A 27,123-nucleotide genomic window follows, 5' to 3' on the forward strand; every position below is an offset into this window, starting at 1 on the left:
TTTGTGTGTGTGTGTGTGTGTGTGTGTGTGTGTGTGTGTGTGTGTAGCTTCAAGTCTTGGACAAGTCCCTGCAGTATTCTTGGCAAGATTTCCAAAATGATTTGCCCTTGCCTCCTTCCTAGGGCTGAGAGAGAGCGACTGGCTCAAGATCACCCAGCTGATTTAAACCCTAAAAGGCAGGACTAGAACTCACCACCTCCCTGTTTGTAGCCTGCTGCATTAATCACTACACCGCATTGGCTCTTAATTAACAAAACAAACACTAACACTCCAGCAAATCCATAGGAAAGGAAAAAGGGGAGAATATTTATTCAATCTAGGCCAAAATCTAAACACCATTCCTTACCCTCATAACATTCCAGTGCCTAATGGACTTTCTAAACTGGACCAGTTTGATACAAGCTATAGCACCCACAGGAACGGGTGCTATAACTGAAAAACCCCACAGATTTTTGTGGTGTTTGAGAGCAGGTACTTGGAACAAACACACCTGTTTTAATCTTACTAAACAGACAGGTGTAATTTAGGAAAGATGGCTCTGGAGCTATCTAGATCTTGAGAACTAGCACTTTGAATTGTAACTGGGAAGGTAGCTTATTGGTAGTCAGTGCAGCTGGCTAGAGCAGAGCAGATGCATGGGTGTAGTGAGTAAGGCATGCCCTAATTTCTCAAACCACTGCATACTGGAGCAGCTGTAGATTTCCTAGAACTGAAACCGTACGGTCTCACCAAATTTGCCATCAAATATTTAATCTTCAGAAGGGGGAAATAAATACATATATTTATATATAAACAAATATAATAAATAATATATTTATATTAATTAAACTGGTGGTATTGAATTCTTAAATTAAGTTAAAACCGTAACAGCCAAATATTGTTTGGAAGTGGTTGGAAATGTTAAGAACTGGACTTGCCCAAACATTTTTCTGAAGTGAAAAAGCTTAATCCTTACACGGTTCCAGGAATCCATTTTGTCCCTTACAAACCGTCTAACCATCTAACTCCTCCATACAAATATCCTGAAGAGACATTTCCTCCAGGAGTGCTTTGCAGCCGCAGAAGCAAAACTGAAGGGTTGCCTTTTGCCTGTGGGCTTCCCCCTCCCCATTCCTGCTGTGCCCTTGAGGACAACAGTCTCCTCTCTTGCAGTCCAAAGGCAATAAGAGGAAAGAGAGCAGTGAGATTTTACTCAAACATGACTACATAGAGCAGCGGTCCCCAACCCCCAGGCTGGGGCCCACTACCAGGCCATGGCCTGTTGGAACTGGGCCATGCAAGTGGGCAAGTGCGCACATGCAGCTCCATTTGCACAAGTGGCAAGCACTCCTGCTCACTCACAGCTCCACTTGTGAGAGTGGCAGGCACACACACGAGCACCCACCATTCACACGGGGCCATCCCCTCCCCCCCCCCACAAGCAGGCTGCCAAGCTGGAAAGGTTGGGGACCACTGAGAGGCAAAACAGAACTAGAGGCAAATGTAGAAAAGCAGGGACTTGGGGCTAATTATTACTGTGGTAGAACCTTAGAGCCAGTTTGTAGTAGTGGTTAGGACATTAGAATCATGGAGATGGTGAGTTTTAGTCCTGCCTTTGGCACAAAGCCAGCTGGATGACTTAGGCCAGTCCCTCTTTCCCAGCCCCAGACAGAAGGAAATGGCAAACCGTTTTGGAACAATCATGCCAAGAAATCATGCCAAGGAAGTAGTCCAGGCAGTCCAGGCAGTTACTAGCAGTCTGATTTGAAGATACACAAATAATAAATAAATGAATAAAATCTGATGGCTCAGTCTTTTACCCCCTCCTCTTAAAACTCTGAAAAATAACAGCCGTCCATTGAAGTCGAAAGAAGCAAAGTAAGATGAATAAGCAACAGGAAAGGTCTAGAAGACTATGATTAGTCACAGTGTGGTTGTTAGAAGCAAATAGCATTGTGGACCAGGTAGACAAGATCCAGAGGGAGGCTTTAAATGTTCTTGCCTAATTCCCAGTCTCTAATTTGTTATCAAACCTAGGCTTTTAAATCATACGTGGTTCACAATGTCAGATTATGAATTGAATCTGACACAAAACACAAAAGTGAAGTCCATATTGTTGCACTAATCTTCAACATTATAAAAGAGGCTCCTGAGACGGCCTGTGTTGGTTTTGAAAAGAGAGATTAATTCACAGTTGTATAACAGTAGAATCTCTTCCTGGTCTCTGAGTCCCTGATGGTATAAAGCAGTTAATGGTCCTGAAGAAACGCTGGATTAGAAGATACTGAGGGCTACTGATTGTTAGTGCTTCTTTAATCTTTTAAATCAATGCGGTAATAATAATATCCCCGTAAGCTTCTGCTTAAATCTGGATAATGCATTAGGCATTCATATTTTAAGTATTTTGATGACATTCTTTTCATGAGTTTGCCTTAGAAGGTTGGCATAACTTATTAAGACCCGCACATAGCTGGATTGGAATGGAGTGGAATGAACCAATAGCAAAATATACTTTATATGTGAAGCAAAACAAATTTAAACAATTCACAGCATTGTGCACTGGATATTTTGCATTTTCCTTTTCAGATACTTTTAATATTTAGTGTGTTTCTGTAGCTTCTTGGAACAGAATATATATATTTTAAAAACACAAACTTTAAAACCAAACACCATAATTTGTAAGAACAGGCAGAAATAAAATTTATAATTAAGTAATGCCTAATCGTGTACAGGTAGGCTTTGGTTAACAACGGTAATTAGGACCAGAATTTACATCACTAAGCAGTGCAGTTGTAAAACGTGATATAATGTGACTTAGCAGTGGCAATTCCAGCTGTTCCTGTTTACCGTTGTTAAGTGAGGACTGTATGGCTCATTCAGCAAGAGCCTCCCATGGTGGTCTCCCATGATGATGACTGCTGGTTTCCCCATTGACCGCATTGAAGCTGGCTGGGAAGGATACAAATTGTGATCACATGACCAAGGGACAAATCTGATGGTTGGAAATCCAGGCCAGTGGCCATGCATTCAACTGCATTCAGATTACAGTTACTGTATGTGACCACAGTACAATGCACCGGTCAGAATTTTAAAGACCAGTTGTAACTACCACTCATCATAAATTGAAATGTTCAGTGTATGAGTGATCATTAAACAAGGACCACCTATATCCACTTTCTCTGGGAGTAAAGCAAGTTGAACTCAGAAGTGCTATCGAATATCACAACAGCTTAAATCCGCTTGGAACTGGACACACCATCTCTCGCTACTGTTCTGTGGAAGTGTGCTATTGGCTACTGGCTGACTCTGTGGGTCAGACTTCCAAACTACTATTTAGGCCAGTGCTTATGGTGGGACGACTTCCACAGTCCTTGGGCCCGCAATATTCACATCAAACTTATGAAGATAGGTATTCCCCCTATTGAAGCCCTTATGCTTGGCCCAGATGCAGCCAAATCACTGATATTTCAGCGATTGGATGATATTGAAAGACAACAGAATCTGGCACTTGGTGCGGGAGTTTGTTTTCTGTTTTCTCTCGGTATTACTCCCCGAATGCACACACACCCAAATATCTCTCTATGCTATCCTTTGTTAAATACAGGTTGGCCTTTCTAAAGGCACGTTTTAATGTGATCCCCTCAAATGTCCTAGATAGCAGGTGCTCGGGGTGTGTGAAACCCACCCACTGTTCATGTGATGGTCGATCTCCGGAATCGTTGGCTCACATCGTATTTACATGCCCCCATTATCGGGAGGTAAGGTCAGAACTTATCTCTCCCATTTGCCAAAGATTTCCTGGATTATCTGAAAATCTTAGTCTTCGCTTCTTACTCCAAGATACTGATTCTAAGATTACATTAAAGGTAGAAAATTTTTTTGCTGCTGTCTTGGGATGTAAGAGCCGAGGGAAGGGATGGGCTGGACCCATTGACTGAGGTTAGCTTCATTGATCGCCAGCGGTTGAGTTAGCTGGTGGTTGTATAAAGTGCTGATGTGTGGATTTTATGCAAATTGCAATATAGTATTTTCTACCTATGTACAATTTTAATCGACTATAGTCCATATAGATTGGAGCTAAAAATTTAAAATACATGAACTGTGAGTTTGACAGAGTGGTTTCCACCACTGATCTTGTTGCCGTTCTCCACTTCAGTCTGGTCGTGTGCCAGCTGTGTGCCTTGGATGTTTTGGTTTTTTGGTCTATGACTTCAATAAAGTATGCTGCTGCTGCACAACAGCTTACTGAACAGCCAATTTGGTGTAGTGGTTAAGGCACCAGGTTAGAAACCAGGAGACTATGAGTTCCAGTCCTTCCTTAGACACAAAACCAGCTGGATGAGTTTGGGCCAGTTAATCTCTTCAGTCCTAGAAAGGAGGCAATGATAATCCACTTCTGAATTCCTGCCAAGGAAAGTGCAGGGACTTGCCCTGGCATTCACCAGCCATCAACACTGACTTCAAAGATAGAACAAAACCAAAAACACCTGAAGTAGCCTTTTGCTGTTTTTAAGGGCTTATTTTTTTATCTCTTTACTTTGTTCTTTCCCCACCAGGCTCTGGAGGAATCAGAGGCATGCAGAATACCTGGAGGCTTGGCAAGTGTAAAGAACCAGTTTGAAAAAGGAGAAGCTCAGTACCAGTATCGGCAAAAATCTGTACAGGTAAAATGAAGGAATCCTAATAGTTGTTGACTTGTTGAGCCGTAATGGGGACATCACAGTCCTGATCTTCTGGAATGCATCTTACAGTGCAAAGCTCTTGCTCTATACAATATGTGTCCCATTTTCACTTAGAAGTGATGATTATTTCAGGTTTTTTTTTTATGAATACACTTTTCCTTTATCATCAGACACACATCTCATGTGAGAATTATGGTGCCCACATAAAATTTTACAAAGGTTGCAAAGGCTTTGTTGTAAGAGCAGCCACTTGGCTGTGAAAAAAAAAATGATGTTTTTCTCTGGTAAACCATTTCCTGAAACGTGCACAAATACTGGAAATGTTCTGTTTTGAAAGGCTATTGTACCCTTAGGTCTAACAACTACTCAAATACCAGCCAAAACTCCTACCTTATAACAGTGAGGCAAACACAAATTGATTATATAGTCCAAAATATATGAAAAGATACATCCTGTCTTTGGGATATAATGCATCAGACATAATTTATCAATAATAGTCATTACAGTGAATTTGCGAGAGACATAAATGCATCCGAAATGCTTTTCGGTTAAGCTATTTTATTTTATTTTTTTTAAAGTCAAGTTTTTTATTTATATATAAATATTGTGAAGACAGTGTATTGTCCAGGCATTTCATTTTACAAAAGAAGGAAAAAAATAACATATATACTGATAGTAATAATAATACACGTAATAATTACAACCATATTTATAGTTATATTGGCTTATTTATGATCATATTAATTGTACTAGCATGCTTATAGTTATAAACAACATTCATATTTTACTTACATATAACAATAATCTTTCTTCATCTAATTTCTACTTCTTATCTCTAATCATTGATAAAACTTATTCCACGTTGAATAGTACTCTGTATTTTAATGCTAAGCTATTTTCTTACATACGTATGAATATTAGATTATACCTATTGCAAGGAAATTACAGCCTTAAATAAATAATCACCATCTAAACACCTGTCAAATGTCTCACTGTAGAACAATGATTAAGACATAGAATTGATTTACCTTCCCCCAAATGTGAACATCTAAACCACAACTTTGGGGTTATAATTCATTGCAAACACTCTGTGGTTTGCATTTATTTCTCTTGAAGCCGTGCAAAGCTTTTTCTGTTTGCTCTTTTCTGTGAGATAAAAAAAGAAAAATGCAAACGCTACCTATAGATAGCTGGCAAATGTTGGTTGAGAAAAAAATGATTTATGGTACTTTATTATTTAATTATCGGAGAAAAAGAAGAAAAAGACGTGATACAGTCAAAGATCACTGCTTCGCTCACTGAATTATTTTAGTTTGAAAGTGTAGCACCAGTGAAGCAACCTCTGTGCTTTCAAGGTCACCATGGACAAGGTCACTTCCAGTATTGCCATTCAGCTATTAAAGTCCACAGCTAGATGCTTCACTGCCTTTGGGTATCGACGTGAGCAGGTTTTATTTACATAAAAATAGAACTATGAATCCAAAGGCGATTCTTCTCCACCTCTAGGGGTACAGAGTAGATAAATGATTAAAAGCAACACCAGGGAGTGTTTTAAGTTTGATGCTGGAGATATGTATCGATGGAATAATGGATTTTACCCCACTGAGAAATGGGATTAAATTTCAGGCACTCCGCAATGGCAATACTTTAGAAATGCCATATCACCTTCCAAAAGGATGGATGGAAGAGATTGAGGAGAAAGGGAAGCAGGAGGGAGGGCAAAGCTGTGACATATCTCTCAGGTCTTGGATAGAATCAAGAACAGCTTTTTAGAATATGTGAAATACCTTGAAATGCTTCACATTTTATAGGAGTAGGACTGAATCCTGACAAGGATCACGGGAGTGAATATATCGTGATGTTCTGTGGATGTATTCTGTGTGGATGTATTCTGTAAATATTGTTTTTTTTAAAAAAAATTAGTTTTGAAGATGGTAGAAACCATATTTCCTACGAGCAAATCCTCACATACTGTATAGGATATTCGCTGGAGGAATTAAAGGATTTTAACTGATCCTTCCTTGACTTCTGCAATCTCCAGTGGCCCCTGAGGAATTGTTCCAGATTATATTCAGTTGTTTTCATGTGCACATATGAAACCTGAAATCATATATTCAAAACAAATGGACTTTTTTTCCCTGAAGAAATGATCACCAGACAGTCATTACTTGTATTCATTCTTGGGCCTCTGAATGGCCTTGTTACTTTTTTGGACTCTCATCTTGTTCTAACAAATCCAATTATGTTACCACAGAACATTAATTTTTCCTTGGATCTCATTCATTCAGAATATTCCCTAAATTCTCTCTGGTTCTTCCCTTATTTCATTGGTGCATAACATATACCATTCATCATATGTATGACATACAACTTTCATACCTATGAATTGTTACATCATAACTATCTAGATTACATTATTTTACCGAATTCTTTCAGCCATAACATTTTAGTCTTTCCTTTATCATTAATCCTTTATCATTAAACCTACCTTTTCACTTCCCTGCATGGCTTCATTCTACAAAAAATGATCACCTTTGTTTAGATCTATTTTCCCCTCTTTTAGTCCATAGACAGATAGCTTATCTATTTTTTCCATTTCATTCATTAATTTGTGCATTTTACTATGTTATTATGTGAGTTTTGAAACAAACCATTTAAAATATCTTGTGTTGCTTTTTAAATGATCCAGCATGGGACTAAACATTATGCATACCACAGGGACCCCACTGAAAATTGTATCACCAAATCAAGTGTTACCCTCTGTTTTATTACAGGTAACTTAATTTATTTTTTGTTTCTGTTGGAGCAATCTGTGACAGAGAGTATACAATTGAGAACATGCAGAGTACAGTGATGGATGATACTAAAAATGTAAACTTGTGGCTTTAAAGAAGAGAACTTCTAGCAGCATAACCTTGTCAATGGGAATATTACTGGAAAGAACAGGAGTTGCTGCTAATCCCAAAGGCACAAAGACCAACAATTTTAAAATATTTTCAGAGTAGATGACTCTCTCTAGCATCTTGGGATGTATGCATGGCTTCTGTTTGCTGAGGTAAAAAGTGAGTTTTCCGTAGCCTTGCTCTGAGGGCAAACACTATTAAGTAGTCTTTCTGTGCAAGGCATAACAATGAGATTGTAGAAGGAGAGCTGTATTAGTGCGTGATAGCCAAAACCAGAAGGACATCTTTTCCCATTAATAAATTTTATTAAAAGGTATAAGCTTTCATGAGCTCCTGGTATCTTCATAGAGATGTTCATATAGGGTTTTTCGGTAATGATATGGAAACAGTTTGCCACTGCTTTCTTATAGGGTTTCTTATAGGCTCTGCTTTCTTATAGACTCTACTACCTTAAAAAGGATTATTTTTTTTAATAGCATGGAAGGCTGCCAAAGGAGGAGGAACAGGTGAACCTTTTACGTCCGTAAGTCTACTAAATATGAACATTCTGAATGGAAGTCTTCTCAAGAATGTTCCCATTAGTGGAATAAGAAGACCAGATCCAAACCTTGAAATATGAAAAACAGAGCTAAAGAATCTAATATGGAATTTAAAGTAGTCACAGAGTCAACCAAAACAAAAATAACCCAAATAGGGCGACCATAGTTCAAGAATAATGTTTAAAAAGCAGTCATTTTCTTTTGAGTGAAGGAGACGTTCTCACCTTGGCTGAAGAATTCACAGCATACATGTTGGGTGAGGCTTGGCAGACTGAGACATTAGATTGGAAAGGCCCTCCTTTAAATAGCCACCTGTCACATCTTCCTGGCAGGCACTGTGGATGGATTACAGCAGAGGTGGAGGTATTATTTTTCAAGTGAAACACATGACAGAAATAGGTAGCTACCTACTACAAAGTAGATTCTGTCCTAAAAAGGAAATTCAGATGGAAACCCGAATGGAGAAATGTAACGTTTCATGTCAGAATGCTTCTAAATTATGGGTATGGTGCACAGAAGAAGGTTTTTGAAGTAGCTGTCTTCGCTTTAGACTACTTCTTTCCAATTTAGAGAGAGAAAATACTTTTAGCTGCAATAACTCAGTGAAACATTTTGGTGGCCCTGTAGATTTAATGCCCAGTTTCACCGATAAGAATTGGACGTGCTTCAGCAGAGAAACCAGGACTAGGAGTTAAAGAGATCATCCCAAATAAGTCTCAACTAAATCTTTACACTACGCTTTCATTAAATATATTTTATTGATGCTGGGCTTCAAATAATTTCCTGAGCTCACCAAACTTAGCAGAAATAGTTGCAACTTTCAATATGTTGAAGAGTATTTCTCGAGGGGTGGGAGGCAGTGGTGGGTTTCAAATTTTTTTACTACCGGTTCTGTGGGTGTGGCTTGGTGGGCACGGCATGGCTTGGTGGGCATGGCAGTGGAAGGATACTGTAAAATCCCCATTTCCTCCCAATCAGCTGGGACTTGGGAGACAGAGAATAGATGGGGGTGGGGCCAGTCAGAATTTTTACTACCGGTTCTCGGAACTACTCAAAATTTCCGCTACCGGTTCTCCAGAACTGGTCAGAACCTGCTGAAACCCACCTCTGGTGGGTGGGGGGCATTTTGCCTGAGCAGCCAAAGGATGGATGCAGCCTAGGGATGTATTGGTACTGGGGTGGGGGTTCCTGCTGCTGATCACTGTCAGGACAAGTCTTGTGCAGATGATCAGTGTGGCAGAGCCATAGCACCATGATAGTGTGTGTTGATATGAGGAATAAATTTAGTGTCCACCCTGTTTTTGGCAAGGGATTTTTTTTTTCCAACCGTAGTTTGTGATTCAAACAAACAACAACACATTCTTAAACTGCATACTGTAAGTAGTCTTGTTCTCTCATTTTTTTGCTTACGAGGAAAATCAACCTAGTTGATATTTAAAAAGTAATGTCCCCATAAACATAGACTCAGAGCTGATAGGGATTTTTAATCATAGCCTTACAGAATGTTTTGAAGTCGTTGTTTACCCTTATTTGCCCTTTCTTGATGCGTGCATTAAAAGTTGTCTCTGACATCGGTAGTCTAACGTAGGCTATCTGACTTTGCTGCTGTGGGGTAGTGAAATATTTCCCTCTCTGCCTCCCTTTTTAAGTGTACTTCTCCCCTATCTAGAATCAAAGCACCAAGTGCCCACAACAATTAGTTGTGCTAGCAATGCTGACAAAATTCTGAAACTGTCTAATTTGTGCTTTGAGTCTCATTGCCTATGAGTCTTCTCTCAATAACCTATATTAGTGGCCAAAATTGTGGAAACCTTTTGGGGAAAGTGTATTTTTGAAGTTTGATGACTAATAACACCATTTTTTTTTAATTATTTATTTATTTTTTAGTTTCAAGATAATCCTATTCCACTGCTGGAATGGCCTGGGAATAGCCCAGACCTTAACCCAATTGAAAATCTATGGAGCCGACTAAAGAAACTTGTTAGTCAGAAACGACCCAGCAATAAAACCCAGTTAATAGAAGCAATCCTTCAATCTTGGTTTCACATTATAACAGCTGCAGAACTAAAAGACTCGTTTCACTTCATGGGAAGACATTGATAGGCCGAAATTCATGCTGAACGTTACCCAACTAAGTATTAACTGACATGATGATAATTTTTGTATGTCTCATTTTTTCTTTTTCTTCTTTTTAAAAATAATATTTATTAAATTTCCAAAGATTAAAATACACAGTACAAAAAGAAGCATAATACACAAAAAAGCAAGAAAACACACAGACACACACACACACACACACACAAAATATAAACAACCAAAAACAAACATATCAAAATTTCAATACTAATAACAACTTTTCTGCATCAGCATCTCTAGCCTATTTAACCTCTTTACACAAATTCTACTTCTAAATATCTGTATCACAGGGCAGAAGATAGAAAGAAAACTGGACTTGTTTCTCCTGGGTATTCTGGAGGGGAAAATGCAGAAAAGTATACAATATATCATATTACACATACTAACGGCAATTTTGATAGCACAAAATTGGGAACAATCAGACACCCCTCCAGATCAAATCATAATAAAAAAATATACGAATGTGCAGAGATGGACAGATTATCTATGGAAATGAAGGAGAGGGAGGACACCAAGTACTATTTAATATAGAATAAATGGTATTCCTGGTTGGAGAGTAAACATAAAACTTAAGGGATGTTTTTGTTACGAGATCGAATTGTAAATAGAAGTCGTTTTTTTCTATGGTGATCATTTTTGTATATCTCATTTTTTTCTACGTGTTTCACTTTTCTTCTTTATACTGTAACTGCTATTCTAATAGCAAATCCTTCATAAAAGTTATTGCATTACATTCTTGATTAAATTATCTTTCCATTGATAAATAATTTTATGGTACTACTCCAAAAAGAGTGGTGTTATTAGCTAGTTTTAGAAAATACACTTTTCCCAAAAGGTTTCCAAACTTTTGGCCACTACTGTATATGGACAAATTCATACAGTTTTTAGCACTTTATACTAAAGTGCGTTATTCATATATTTATAAATGTACATTCTACCAATCCCAATGGCTCAAGGCAGCTTACAAAAGTACATATATGACATATATAAAATTCTAAAATTAAATATTAAAAGCTCTAAAAGCTCAACCGCATTAAAACTCTAAAAGGTTTGGGTAAAAGAACAGATTTTAACCAAGACTATAATATGAAAAAGGTTTACCTCAACTCCAAGAGCAATTGAATCCTCCTATGAAAAAACCAAATGTGTTTAGCTGCTGCACTTATCTATGATGGGACAACAGAAAGTTTTGAGGTAGATTATACAAGAGTAGGTTTGTATAATTAGCACGGGAGCCATACAAGGTTGTTGGGTTTTTTTACACAAAGAATAGAATAGAATAGAATAGAATAGAATAGAATAGAATAGAATAGAATAGAATAGAATAGAATAGAATAGAATAGAATAACAGAGTTGGAAGGGACCTTGGAGGTCTTCTAGTCCAACCCCCTGCCCAGGCAGGAAACCCTACACCACTTCAGACAAATGGTTATCCAACATCTTCTTAAAAATTTCCAGTGTTAGGACATTCACAACTTCTGCAGGCAAGTTGTTCCACTTATTAATTGTTCTGTCAGGAAAGTTCTCCTTAGTTCTAAATTGCTTCTCTCCTTGATTAGTTTCCACCCATTGCTTCTTGTTCTACCCTCAGGTGCTTTGAAGAATAGTTTGGCTCCCTCTTCTTTGTGGCAACTCCTGAGATATTGGAACACTGCTATCATGTCTCCCCTAGTCCTTCTCTTCACTAAACTAGACATACCCAGTCCCTGCAACCGTTCTTCATATGTTTTAGCCTCCAGTCCCCTAATCATCTTTGTTGCTATTCTCTGCTCTCTTTCTAGAGTCTCAACATCTTTTTTACATCATGGTGACCAAAACTGAATGCAATATTCCAAGTGTGGCCTTACCAAGGCATTATAAAGTGGTATTAACACTTCACGTCATCTTGATTCTATCCCTCTGTTTATGCAGCCGAGAACTGTGTTGGCTTTTTTGAAAGCTGCTGCACACTGCTGGCTCATATCTAAATGGTTGCCCACTAGGACTCCAAGATCCCTCTTACAGTTACTATTATTGAGCAAGGTACCACATATACGGTACCTGTGCATTTTGTTTTTCTTCCCTAAATGTAGAACCTTGCTTTTTTCACTGTTGAATTTCATTTTGTTAGATAGCGCCCAATGTTCAAGTCTGTCAAGATCCTTCTGTATCTTGAGCCTATCTTCTGGAGTGTTGGCTATTCCTGCCAGCTTGGTGTCATCTGCAAATGTGATGAGTTCCCCATCTATCCCCTCGTCCAAGTCATTGATGAAGATGTTGAAGAGCACTGGGCCTAAAACAGAGCCCTGGGGTACTCCACTGCATAGTTCCCTCCATGTAGATGCAGTTCCATTGAGGACTACACGTTGAGTGTGATTGGTTAGGCAGTTACGAATCCATCTGGTGGTGATGCTGTCTAACCCATATTTTTCTACTTTATCTAGTAGTAGGTTATGGTCTACTTTATCAAATGCTTTACTGAAGTCCAAGTAAATTATATTGACAGCATTCCTCTGGTCCACTAATTTTGTCACTTTGTCAAAGAATGCAACAAGATTAGTCTGGCATGATCTGTTTTTGACAAACCCATGTTGGCTTTGGGTTATTACTTGGTTTGCTTCTAGGTGTTCGGTGATTCATTGTTTGATTATCTTTTCCAGAATCTTCCCTGGTATTGAGGTCAGGCTGATAGGTCTGTAGTTTCCTGGATCTATTTTTTTTTCCTTTTTTGAAGATGGGAACTACATCAGCTCTTTTCCAATCCTCTGGCAGTTCCCGTGCTCCAAGATCTTTGAAAAATATAGTTCAGTGGTTCTGAGATCTCGTCTGCCAGTTCCTTCAGAACCTTGGGGTGTAATCCATCTGGTCCTGGTGATTTGAACTCGTCTAGGTTAGACAGGTGTTCACTTACCATTTTCTTCCCTATTTTAACTTGTGTAATCTGTTTTTTGTGGTGCTGTTTTTGATAGGTTGGACTGTTTTTTTCCTTTTGTATAAAGACAGATGCAAAAAAATGAGTTAAGTAGTTCTGCTTTCTCCCTGTTGCTTGTCACCTTCTTGCCACTTTCTCCCAGCAATGGGCCAGTTGTTTCCTTGACTTTTTTCTTGTTTTTAATATGTTGTTGTTTTTAATAAGTGAGTGCTTTCTGAATGGGACTCAGAAGCCACTGGTTTTTCATGGAGATAGAACACTTTTTTAAAGGGCCATGAGTAACTGCAATTTCAGTGGCCATCCTACTAAAAGCCACTACAGTAATCCATGATCAAGGTTAAGAGGACATGTGTCACAATGAGGGTGTGATTAACATTCCATTATTGCTATATGGTTGTCCATTATTAATCCCAATTTATGGAGGACCCGTAGTCTGCAAACTTCTTCCTGGGGGGGGGGGACTGAATCCTCATCCAAAGTAGGAATATTCATTGAATCCTGGAATCCAATCCAGATCTAAATCCAATCATAGTCTAGAATCAGCAACAACTCTGCATTGTCCATAAGGATGTTTAACTTGTTCTCTTCATCCTCTCCTCTGTTGGGGCACATGTGGAGAATCCAATCCTGAATCCATAGAAAGTGAGAAGTACATCTGAATATCATCTTCTATGCAGATACAATTTGCTCAAAATATATGGATGATCCTACAGAGGCTTGATGTAGACTTTAAATAACATAAGAGACAAAACAGAGCTGCCTCTTAAGGAGCTGAGCAAAATTATTACATTCTGATCATGTAGATAAGAATGAAACTACTACAAAGTATACTTTCCCACCTTAAAGAGATACTGTGGTTAACAAGATCAAAAGTTGCTGATAATTCTAGAATTAAAAACAGAATCGTATTCCCCTAGTATTTTTTTTCTGGTATGGATCATCCATCAGAGTGACCCAAGGCAATCTCTGTGCCAAGTCCATGAATGACTTCAAATTGAAAAACATCTAGATAGTCAGCTAACTCCAAGACCTCCTGAAGCTGCCTTCTCCACCAGCTTGGCTAAATGTGAAATACTGGATATTGGCCAAAAGTTGTTCCAGTTGGCTGGTCCCACAGAAGCTCTGCCTGCTCCAGCAAAGTATTAATTAGATACAAAGTCTTTAGAGGTCCTTGTAAGTCAAACCATGGCAGGGTCTAACAAGCAAATAGGGGCATGAAGCAAACGAAGGACCTTATCTCTACTTTCTTGAGAGGCAAGCAATCTGTTATGATTATTGCAAGTTTTTTCTAGGGGCCTCTAGTGCTATTATTGTTTCTTTTTTTATGCCATTTTTATGTTATGGATTGCAATTGTTTTGGTGGATAAATAGATTGGACAAGTAGAAATATAAGTTCATTAAATAAACTGGCTCAGAGATTAATAGATAGTACATTTGAAAACCTTAATACTATTCAAAATGGCATCAAACACAGCACAAATCCACTCCATTTTATTGGCAAAGAATCATAGAACTTGTTTATAGTGGAGCTCAGGTGGACAAAAGCACTGGTCAAGGTCTCCCAGTGCCTGGTCATCTCTCTAATAGTTCTAATGAATTCCACTGGCCAATTATCCACTGACCCAGATGGAAGACTTCAAGTTTATTTTATTTTCTGATTGCAGTAATAGAAACTTTATGATGCCTAACCCCCATACTGACTGATTCATTCTTTAGTCTTGTACCACAATAACCTAGGCCATCTGTTCTCACACCTTGTCTTCTGCAATTACTCCACATTCTATGGTGTGCTACAGGCTTGACACAAGGCAGGGGACATCTAGAAAATACCCTATTCTTTTCTGAACCAAAAGCTTTTTGGACCCAGATAATTATTCCACATTTTAACCAGATCATTGATAGGGTGGTTGGTCAGGTTCAACAAACATCTTCCAAAGCAACAGAAATCCAGTCCAATCAGGTCCATTAGTCTTGTGGGATAGTGGATCAAAGTAATCTGATCCTGACCTTCGCAGAGGGAAATTTGCTGTAATACCTTAACCTTCACCAAGAAATTCTCCATCCTGGCTGTCAGCCTTTGAGGTAAGTCAGATCAGGTAACAGGCACCAAAAAAACCACTAAGAGTACACTTTATTGTTGTAGGGTATATTAACAAAAACTTGAAAGCTTTCCAGCATTTCCCTCTGGCAATTCTTATATCATATAGAATCAAGGTTGGGTTATTTTGAGTCACTTTCTTGAGTTTCCATCTTTCTCCAAGCTGAGATGGCATTTATTTCCTCTTTTATTTGCTAACAGTTTTTGTGTTCATTGCCAATTTTATCTCTGCCTTTCTCCATCTCAGCAAAGGCATCCGTTTTGAGAGTAAAACCTAGGTCTGCTGTCACTTTTCCAGATGCACTTTTTATTTTTCCAATCCAGTCTGCAACTCTGGTGGCCTCCCATCTAAGTACTGATAACTGTTAGATGGTGGCCTCCCATCTAAGTACTGATAACTATTATCAGTTAACTATCTGTAATTCCTGATTTTGATCCACCAGAGTTAAAACATGTTGACAAATTTTTACACTGCTATTTCATAAATGTAATTTCAAATTCATTGCGTGTTGGGTTTTGTTTTCCATTGCTCAAAAGTCCATATGGTTGACATGATTATGAAATGTAATCTCCTGGTTTTTAATTAAATTGGGATTATAATGGATAAGATCAAACTCAAGGTGTCTATTGATAAAAAGGCATTATTTTTACTTATTTGTCAGCTGCCTTGTCCTCTTATGGTTCCATGCCATTTTAGTTGGTCAGCAGAGAAGTCAGTTCATGACTCAGGGTTACACAAGGGTTCAAAAAAAAGGACATGTTAATCTGACATTTTCTCTCATTATGTTTTGTTAAAGTATTTGTTGCTAACAATTGGTCATATTTTAATTTACAAGAAAGCAACAAGCTTTCTTCCAACTTTTATGAGGTTAAGGTTAGAGTTAGGGTTGTAACTTCAAACAGTCATGCAGAGGTTGATCATAAGTTGAAGACTACCTGTAAGTCTAACATAAAAAATACACATCTATATACATATGCACATACTATACAGTTTCAAGCTGCATGTTTTATTTATGGTTCCTTCTATATTGTTTTGTTCTATTAACACTGCAAAGATAAGTCTTGTTTTCTATATGAATGCTTTCTTTTGTGTCTAGAGTCCTGTTTCAGACCTAATGACTAAGATACAGCTGTGGCTTTTAGCCAATAGAACTCATTATTATTATTAAAAGTGTTTATTTATATGAGACCAACACAGATTTCTGTTAAGATTAATTTCTTTTTGTGTTTTGGCAACTTGTTGTGGGGAAACTAATTACTACTTCGTGGTTTATTTGAAAATCCAATTAAATAGCATAATTCATGGGAAGCTGTCCATTGGATAAAGGGCTTTTTAGCTTACCTTTTAAAGACAAGCTTTTAAAAATGGGACATTAGAAGGAACTAGAAGGAAATAAAGATTATAAGAAAAGAAGAACAGTCAGACTCAATTTACAGAATGAAGCCAAATGTTTTAACATTGGACATATGGAAGGATATTTTTTAACACTGGAACCAGAAGATAATTCTAAGTGTGTCTGCCTCTATAGATAGATTGTGTTTGAATGAGGGGGAAAAAAGCTACCTAACATGATTGAGACAGATCTGAAAGTAGATTTAAAAATGACAGTTACAAAAATTACATGGAAAAAGTTGCTACATTGGACATATAGAAGTAACTGATTGATGTCTTAACAATTAAAATCTTAATTAAAAACCAAGTTGTTAAACATTATTTTAAGTGTCTAAAGATCAAGACTTGGAATCAAAAGAAGTAATGTAAAGTTGGTTTATTTGATCAAGGTTAAAATAGATATGTTGCTACCATATCTCTGGTAACCTTAATGGATTTTGCTGACCTCAGGACTGAAATGAGGACCCAGATTGTGGGGGCAATAAGCTGACTTTGTATAAATATACAAAAGTATGAAGGCTATTGCTTAACGCATTGTAAGCCGCCCTGAGTCTCTGGAGAAGGGCGGCATATAAATTAAAGCCAAAAAAAATGAAGCTTCAAGGATTAGTTTATAGATAAGTGATGGGATATGGGGAAAAAGAGTATTTGTCGCATTTTAAGAGAAGGTGATAAGTTACTAAAATCATTTCTACTTCTGATGAAGGAAAAGTCATTTATATACGGTGTTTCTTTTCTTTTTTATTATATTTTCTTTTCTTCTTTTCTATTTTTTATTTTCTGCACCTTCTTTTTATTTCTTTTTATCCTTTTTAGTTTCTATTAGTTTTTATTCTTTAAATTACAAACTTTAATAATCATACGTATGTGTGTGTATGTGTGAGTGTGTGTGTTTAATATATACATAACACTTACATCCAGGAACTCAAAAGAATGTAATCTTGAGAATCAAGTTGTAGTCCACATGTTTGCATGTCGAAAGTATATTCACATTATTTCATTTACTGGCTTTGCTTTAGTTTTAGTTACTGGCACAGTGGTCTGTTCTAATGGAAAAGTGGCAGCTATTTTGGGCAAATTATTGGACTGCTTAGCTCTCGTCTGCCTTATTATCAGAGGGCCAGAGACTACTCTGGTGGATTGAAACTCTGGATGCTGAGTGAATGAACTCTGGCATAACTTTAATAAGTTTCATGCTGACAGCAACTTTAGGAAAGCCACTACCATTTAATTTCTTCATTTTAAGTAAGTCACACACACACACACACAAAAGAATTTCCTATCCAGCAAGATTAAAACTGATGGCATACATGTAGTTACTCCAGATGGTTTTCCATATAAACATTTAAAATATTATTTGCAGCATACCTGAAATAATTAAGAAACTGATAAATGGGATTAAGGAGAGATTCAAATCCCTGCTCATTCACAAATGGTTAGCATGAAATGGGCATTCCTGTCTCTACCTGATTTATCTCCAGCTTGTTGTAAATATGAAATGGATAGAGAATAATAATCCATGCTTACTGTAGCAATTTGTAGATAAATTAATAATATCCAAAATACTTTTTTAAACGGCAGAATGCCATTGGGATAATAAGGGCAAATTCAGGTGGAAAAAAAATCTAACTGTAGAAAGATAAAAAACAAAAGGCTCTGCAACATTCATCCTGCCTATTCCCCTCTGCTCCGCACTTTGCTGGCCAAAATGGAGGGCCCTCCAACCAGTGGTGGGTTCCTCCCGGTTTGGCCCAGTTCGCGTGAACCGGTAGCGGTGATGCTATTACGTCACCGAACCGGTTCTCTTTCTTCGGGGGCTGGGCCCTCCCGCCCGCCCCTGTGTTATTCTGACCTTATATTTCTGCTGTTTTCGCCCAGCTGAGAGGTGCGGCAGAGCGGATTGCCGCACCTCAGCTGGGCAGATTCGCAACACGCTTGCGCGAAGCACTCGTTTGGTGTGCCTACGAGCAAACCGAGCATGCACGCGGCGATCACGTGCAAAGCGCGCGACTGAAGAAGCGATTGCGCACGAAGCGCGCATACAAAGAGAACCGGTAGTAAAGCCGGTTAGAACCCACCCCTGCCTCTGTGGGCTCTGTTTTAGCTGGCAAAATGTTGGGCAAGGCCTGTGCAGGCCAAAACGGAACTTCCACAGCTCCATTTTCATCTGCAAAGTGCGGGACAAGGCCTGCACACATGAAAATGCAGCTGTGGAGTGGCGCACAAGGCTCAGAGGCTGGAGAGGAGACAGCTCGCTAGAACTTTGCACAGTAAGTAACCTGGCACGGCAGGTTGGAGGGAGAGCAATTTTGGGGACCCCAGGGGAGGGAGAATGGGTATCTCAGTAGGTTGGGGATGCCTTGGGTGGTCTTAGACACGTGGCCTGTTCCATCAGTAGGTGCCCCATGAACATCCCCACCCTGAATACCTCATGTGCACTTACCAAGCTGCACATTTGATTAGCAAATGCATGGGCGAAAGGAGGGAGTGATCACGTTCAAGGTATGAGATTCACTCCCACGAATCCTCAGGTTACAAATGGAATGGGCAGGCTCCATTGCATTTGTAACTTGAGGACTACCTGTACAGAGTTTGCATTACTGAGTTCCCATTAGTAAACCTGATCTTCAGATTTGAATATAATTGCTTCTGAGAGACTTGATATTGAGGGATTCAGTGGACTTTCTGCCTTTGCAGAGCCTTGAAAAATCATGCTGAAAGCACTTATCTCCAGCACATGCATCTTCAATTTTTTTTAAAAAGGCATGGTAGATACATATGTACAAACAAACAATCAAATACACCTAGAATGGTTTTGTGTTATTTTCATCTGTTGATACTTCCATTCTGTTAAATGTAGAATCATGAATAAAACACATGGATAGAAAAATAAATAAATAAATAAATAGGTGTTCACTGTCTTATTTAACACTAGTTGGAAGTAAGTTTTCCAACTATAGTTTTCCTCCGTAGAATCTCAACGGGTTCATGTCCCTCATGCATTTGATTCACTGAGTGTAGACCTGAGGCTAAAACTAAGTGTGCATTGAAATACATGTGGTAGCTGCTATTACTTGACACAGATGTGACACAATTCTGAAAAGTAGCTTCTGGCAAAATTCTCAAGTAATTGAGTTATGCATTACCCCATCTCACACTCTCTCACACACACTTCTGAAATTGCATGAACTGAAGCTATCAGACTGCTCTTCGGGGAGCTGTCACAAGAAATTATTTTATTTCTTTTAATCAATGTAGTACTTTCCTATTTTTGAAAGCTTACTTGACTTTGGAATCTGGAGCCTATATTCAGTGCAGTATTTCCTGTAATATTCAACATAAAATGAGGCTTCGGAAAGTCACTTGCTGTCATGTCAGAAGTACGGAGGCTCTTCCAGGTTGAAGGGTTAGCCAGTGCCATCACCATTGTCTAAGGCACGCCTGGTTGGGGATTCCTTTCATATCCCTGTTAGGTTGTCCATCCAAGTGGTACCCATCTATCTTCTCGTGGTCACCTGCTTTCAAACTGTTGGGTTGGTAGGAGCTGGAGCAAACGACAGGAGCTTGCCCCGTCACACTGGAGCACTCAGGTCTCAAATGCAGGCTTGATGATTGTCAACCCAGAGTCCTAAGCACCTGAGCCACTGCGTTCCTTCTGCAGTTACACATTGCATTTAAAGCAGTGGTGGGTTTCAAAATTTTTTACTACCAGTTCTGTGGGTGTGGCTTGGTGGGTGTGGCATGGCTTGGTAGGTGTGGCGTGGCGTGGCGTGGCAGGCATGGCAGGGGAAGGATACTGTAAAATCTCCATTCCCACCCCACTTCAAGGGAAGGTTACTGCAAAATCCCCATTTCCTCCCAATCAGCTGGGACTTGGGAGGCAGAGAATAGATGGGGGTGGGGCTAGTCAGAATTTTTACTACCGGTTCTCAGAACTACTCAAAATTTCCACTACCGGTTCTCCAGAACTGGTCAGAACCTGCTGAAACCCATCTCTGATTTAAAGTACTGTGGAGTCCTTGGTACCCTCTGAGCTTTGTTGTTTTCTTACAAATGTTTCATTACCTGGTGGTTAGGTAACATCTTCAAATTTAGATCTAGATTTAAAGTATGTGCTCACTGATATGAGGAACAATTCAGAGGCCTGTGTATAATATTACTTTAGGGGAAAATGTGACAAATTGCTGTCATGATTGATCATCTCTTGCTCAGTGATGCTTGGCATGCAGGTTTTCATGTGTGACCCTGGATTTTCTTTCATAGCACACTTTCAACTCAATAGTCATTTTGCCTCTTTCCATTGAATTACTGATATGATATTCTGTGTACTACAGTACTGGGGTTTAAAAGGTCTTTGATTCCACTATAAAGCTAATTTTAGACTCGATTGTCTTTGCACCTTCTAAAAGAGGTGAAAGGGAAGAACGGATAGCCTATTTGACTCATATCACTAGTGACATTGCTTATGTTTCTATGCTGTCCTTGCTATTTTGTTACTCTGGTTTATTAGCACAAGCCTTGCCCTAGAGACCCCCCAAAAGCTAAACAGGCAGTCCTCAATTTATAACCGTTTGTTTAACGACTGTTCAAAGTTACAAAAGCCTTGGAAAAAATTATTTATGACCTGTACTTGCATTTATGACTATTGCATCACCCCCATTGTCATGTGATCACAATATTGTTCTGACCCAGCTCCCCAAACATGACCAACATTCTGTACTTAATCACCAATTCCTTTATTAGGAGCGCCAGCAGCCCCAGCAAAAAATCTCTCTCTCACAGCAGGCTAACAAGTCTGTCCATCTAGGAGATGAATAGTTGTCTGCCACATCTATTCATCTCCGTCCCCTGCCTTTGATCCCGAGAGCTAGGGTGGGACTTCGCTAGCAGTGGTGGCTCTTCCGTCCCAAGGATCAGCCCACATATTTCCACTGCTCTCCTCTCCTCTGCATTCTGCACATCCGCACGTCAGGCACTGGACACAGCTGCTCATCCTCTTCCTCATCAGCCACCTCCAGACCTGGGGGCTGTTGACTCTCCATCTGCAGGCTGACGGACAGCCCAGGCTCTGCCTCGGTCTCTCTCTCTCTGACAGCTCCATTCCCTCTTCCCCCTTGGAGCTCTCAGATTGCCTTGATGCTGACCCTGACTCCCAGCCTCCTCTTCATCTGATTCAGCTGCTGGATGGGCCAGCGGCTGACAGACCACAACAAATATAATCACTTGGCAACCAGGTCACATTTTGACCAGTTGCAATGATCCACAGTCATATGATAGCAATTTGTGGCGTCTGTGTTTTTTTTTTGTTTTTTTTTTGCTGAAAAACGCTCATTGGGGAAACTGTCATAAAATTCTCATAAAATCAGTTTCCACTTGACTTACAATGCAATTACTTTCTATGGAAATTCTGATCCCAATTGTGATCTTAAGTCAAGGATTACACTTTTTAAAAAAACCTATTGGAGAAATTTCTCCTGAGAATTCACTAGCAGTGAGGATCTGACTCTTCCGTTAAAGAAAAACTATTTCTTATGGTACCAGAGGCAGCAGAGATTAACCTGAAGAATAGGTATGGATGCAATCCTGTTATATAGACTGTGAGGATTTTTTTTAAAAGACTCTTTTGGCTTTTAAATTAGTTTTGACTCCTGGTGACTATATGGACAAGTCTATTTAATTTTCTTGGCTGTGTTTTCAGAATTGGTTTGCCACTAAGGCTGAGAGAGAAAATAAACTGGCCCAAAGTAATCAAATTTGCTTACTAAAGCAGAAGCAAATTCATGGCCTTGTGGTTTCTAACCTAGTGCTTTTGACCACTATAATTAAGCTAGTTCTCATATAGCCACATGATAATTAAAACTATGCATGTTAATGCAGCAGAATAATTGATTAGCTATAGCAACTATCAGATTGATGTGATAAGAACTATATGAAGTAATGAAAGGTGGTATGGTGCAATGCAGTTGGATTTCCAGGAGGGAGGGGCTGCATTCCAGAGGCAAAAAACAGAGAAGTTTAGGTGGTTTGGTTAGGAGAAAGAGAGTTAAGAGGCTCCTCCCTAACAATTCTCAGAATATACCTACAGTTGTGCAAATAGTTGCTTTAGTTTGGCAAGATTCTATCTATAGGTGAAGAACAATAAAAGAAACTAAAGTAATTCTATGTGTCTTTCTTGATTCTTGGGATCTGAAGGGTGGAGATACAAAAGGAATATCTTGTTGAATTAGAAAGGCAGGTTGTTTGAATAAGAGTTACTACTGATATTGAAAAGAGTTGCTACTTTGATAAGAGTTACTGTATCGTCCAGTGTCTTTGTTCCCTGGTGCTTTTCCTGTCTCCTGCTGCTTTAAACAACCTTCTTGGTGTCTACATATTTATAGCTAAGATGACATTTTATTTTCCCTTTGGAAAATAAATTTGTGAAGGAGTAATTTATTCTACTTACCTAACAGCATTTTTTCCCCTCCTACTATTCTTTGAATATATGTACTTTTTCAGTCCTGGATGCATAACATTCAAAAAGAGGCTATATACCATGGAAAAGGAGTTGCTATTCAGAGTTAGAAATAAGAAATAAAAGAATATTGGTCAATATAGAAAAGTCTGCTTTTTTCTCGCTACCAGGCATATGTGACATTACATAAAAATGAAACTCGCATCCACAATTATATACAATATGAACAGTATCTTCCATTTAAGAAGAACAGCACTGAAATTGTAAATTTGAGGATATGGTGGTCTGAATACAGTACTCTTTCAGAAGTCTTCTAACTCTGTTAAGGCTTTGTTAGACACAAGTTAGAATCACACCTACCTCTTTGTTGCCATCTAATGGTCATTTAGATCTGGTAGTCCTAAACGTTGTGGTTCTTAACTTTTGCCATAGAGCAGGGGTGTCAAACGTGTGGCGTCATGTTGTCATCATGTGACTTATCATGACTTTTTCCCCCTTCGCTAAACCAGGCATTGGTGTGGCCAGCATGTGACGCATCTGGCCCACAGGCCACAAGTTTGACACCCTGCTATAAAGACTTTTAAAAAATCAATGTCTCAAGACTGTAGTTTATCAATAACCCATAGTATTCAGGTGAGGGATCTAAATTGACCCACCAAGACATAGGGTAATGGGTAATGATTATTAATAATTCATCCTTTGTGGAATCTTGTGAATTAGGAGGCTTGCAAATCATTGTAATAGACAGTAAATAGATAAGTTATAAATAAACAAACAAACAGGAAGGAGCAGGACTGCATGTATGCAGGATTCAAAAGTAAACTTGGAGATTGTTAGAAATGGAAAGAAAACTAGATTTCCTCTTCAGGAGACTCAGTCTTTGAAATAAAATGTGTTTCCCTGTTAAAAAGACTCCATTTGTATTTACCATATATACTAGGATTGTTGTGTCAACTATGTGTTTGTGTGTGTCAATGTGTGTATAGGTGTGCTATCTAACATAATGGTAGATATTTTACTTCATTACATTGGTGGTTCATTGTTTATTGATTTATTTAATATCCTGTCTTTATTATTGTTTATAAATAACTCAAGATGTTGAAAATATGTAATATTCTTTCCTCCTCCTATTTTCTCCACAACAGCAGCCCTGTGAGTTGGTTGGGCTGAGAGAGAATGACTGGCCCAAAGCCATCCTGTGTCTTTCATGCCTAAAGAAGGACTAGAACTCACAGTCTCCTGGATTTTAGGCTGGTGCCATAATAACTAGACCAAAGTGCCTATCTATTTTTGTTGTTCCAATTGAATATAAATGTTGTATATTTCCTATTTTTGTTTTTTGTTTTAATTTACATCTCACCTTTATTATTTTTACAAATAACTGAAGGCACTCTCTCTCTCTCTCTCCCTTTCTCCCTCTCTCTCTCTCACACACACACATACACACACACACACACCAGTGGTGGGATTCAAAATTTTTCACTACCAGTTCTGTGGGTGTGGCTGGTGGGCATGGCAGGGGAAGGATACTGTAAAATCTCCATTCCCTCCCCATTCCAGGGAAAGGTTACTGCAAATTCCCATTTCCTCCTGATCAGCTGGGACTCAGGAGGCAGAGAATAGATGGGGGCAAGGCCAGTCAGAGGTGATATTTACCGGTTCGCTGAACTACTCAAAATTTCTGCTACCAGTTCTCCAGAACTGGTCAGAACCTGCTGAATACCACCTCTGACACACATCTATCTATTCTATCTATCTATCTATCTATCTATCTATCTATCTATCTATCTATCTATCTATCTATCATCTATCTATCTATCTATCCATCTGTCTACCAATCCACCCACCCACCCACCCACCCACTTACCTACCTACCTACCTACCTATATACCTACCTATCATCTATCTAATCTCCTAAAATGGATTTCATGGTAATAATTTTATAAGAATGGAAACAGTCCTTAATCTTTTGCATGAGGTGGTTCCTACTACAGAATTAGCGTTAGGTAGTGTTACACTAGTGCATGAGAAATCTCACATAGCAGTTGAGCAAATGAATTTATATAATTTTAAATGTCATTTTTTTCTTATTATAGTAAACTGCCTAAACAAGATGGTAGGGTATAAAACAAATAGAAAAATATATATCATACAAGATAAAAATATAGATTATTAAAAGGAAAGCAGACAAATCCAGGAAAGGGCCCCAAAAGGTAAACCTTGTCTAAGAAATATTTTAGAACAAACAAGATTTATAGTGCATTTCTATGCTAGATTTATTCCTAGTAAATTCAGTAGGTTTATGCCCTGCTAAGGAATCAATCAAATATATTTTGTTAGGTAAAGAGTTAAGGGGGAGAAAAACAGGCAGGCAGGCAGGCAGGCAGGTAAGCAGATAATCAAAGAACTAGAAAAATGAAAAGATATTGGAAGAGAAAAAAAAAGAAAAATCTGAGATGACAGATAAGCAAAGACTGGAGAGTGAAGGTTAGAAGCAGAGGTGTAAATGGAATGTGAAAAGAAAACTCTATGCAGTGAAGGGAAATAAAAGGCAGAGAAACAAGATCATACCCAGTGAGAAGCAGTAAGGTAAGTGGCAGATGTAAAAAGAGAAACCAAAGGGGTTGTGGCAGGAATGGGAAAGGTATTGTAGTATTCCAAGTATGATAAAAATAAGTGAATGAATTTGAAGAGAAGGGTGTCTTTAGCTATAACTGAGTAACTGCTAACAACCTTTAAAAACTGAAAATATTAGAGTTTAACTGATAATAAAATATGAGAAAAAACATAAGTAATACAAAACAGGAAGGAAGGAATGAGGGAAAGAAAGAAGAAAAAAGGGAGGGAGGGAATGGAGTCTGTGGATAAATAGGTTAGTTTTTATTGTTTTCTTCATCTGAAGAAGTGTCATAAAAAAGTAGAAACAAGACAAGAAGAAAGTTCAACAAAAGAAAAAGCATGTTTTGAAAAAAGAAAAGTAAAATTAAATATTATTAACTATGAGGCAACGCAAGTACTGAGATAAAAATAATAAATAAAAGACCTAGGTTGGAATTTGTAGGAATATGATCAATAAAGAAACTATGAAGAAAGTGAAGCAGAAGCTCAAAAACTGGAATTATGGAAAGGAGGAAAAGGTAAATGTTAACCATACCGAAAGGGGAGGATTAAATCAAAGAAGAGATTAACAGAATTCTAATGCTCAAATGAATTACATACTGTAAAGAAAATAATTTATCTTCTGTAGTAAGCATGGAAACCAGATTGCTAAGGGTCAAAATGAATATTAGATCAAGGAAAAATCTAAACCTTGCAACAGAACAAATTAATCTAGTAACTAAGAAATTAAAGGAGCAAATCAATACGCTGGCTGACACACACACACACACATACACACACACACACAAAGAAATTAAGTACCATTGCACTGCTTTGTTTTAAAAACGATGACATTGAATCAAAAGTTTAGTCCTATGAAAACTAATCAAAAGCAAGCAAGCAATTAAAAATAGCACAAATAAACATATTAAAATAATCTCTTTAGGAAAGATATGGGGAAAACAAATATCTATAATAGTAAATGCTAAAAGCCAGCTCAAATAAATGTTTGTGAATATGAAAAACAGGTAGGAAAAACACACATGCTGGTTGAATCTAAGTGGCTTCTTCTTTTTATTTGCATGAACGTTGCTCCATCTTACTCACTATTATCTACATTGGCATTTTTGAGCTGCTCTATAAGGAACTTGAACTCCTATTGAGCTATTCCCAAAAAACAGGATTAAGTTTCTTGTGAGTTTGGGGCCCTCTTAATCTGGTCAGCCAAATAACCAGTTCCATCAGTGAACGAAGACAGGGTGTGGCATATTTCTCTACAGAGGTGCCACCGAAACAGTGGGGTGTTCAGTGGCACCTGAACAGTGGGGGGAAGTGGGGACTTCTCAGCAGTGATGGGATTCAAATAATTTAACAACTGGTTCTCTGCCCTAATGGCCAGCTGGATGGGCGTAGCCATGGTGGGCATGGCC

At 38.5% G+C, this 27,123-nt stretch overlaps 1 protein-coding gene across 2 annotated transcripts in view; it reads left to right on the plus strand.

Moving 5' to 3' along the window:
• The window catches only part of XIRP2 (xin actin binding repeat containing 2), a 219,710-nt gene that overhangs the window by 150,619 nt on the left and 41,968 nt on the right, over window positions 1-27,123 (plus strand). For both annotated transcript variants that reach the window (XM_034426762.3, XM_087882008.1), the window contains one exon: window positions 4,536-4,643. In XM_034426762.3, the coding sequence (XP_034282653.2) occupies window positions 4,536-4,643 (108 nt within the window). The remainder of the gene's footprint in view (window positions 1-4,535; window positions 4,644-27,123) is intronic.

The sequence above is a fragment of the Pantherophis guttatus genome, chromosome 1, assembly GCF_059756535.1.
Source record: "Pantherophis guttatus breed Tessera chromosome 1, ASM5975653v1, whole genome shotgun sequence".
Taxonomy (NCBI): Eukaryota; Metazoa; Chordata; class Lepidosauria; order Squamata; family Colubridae; genus Pantherophis; species Pantherophis guttatus.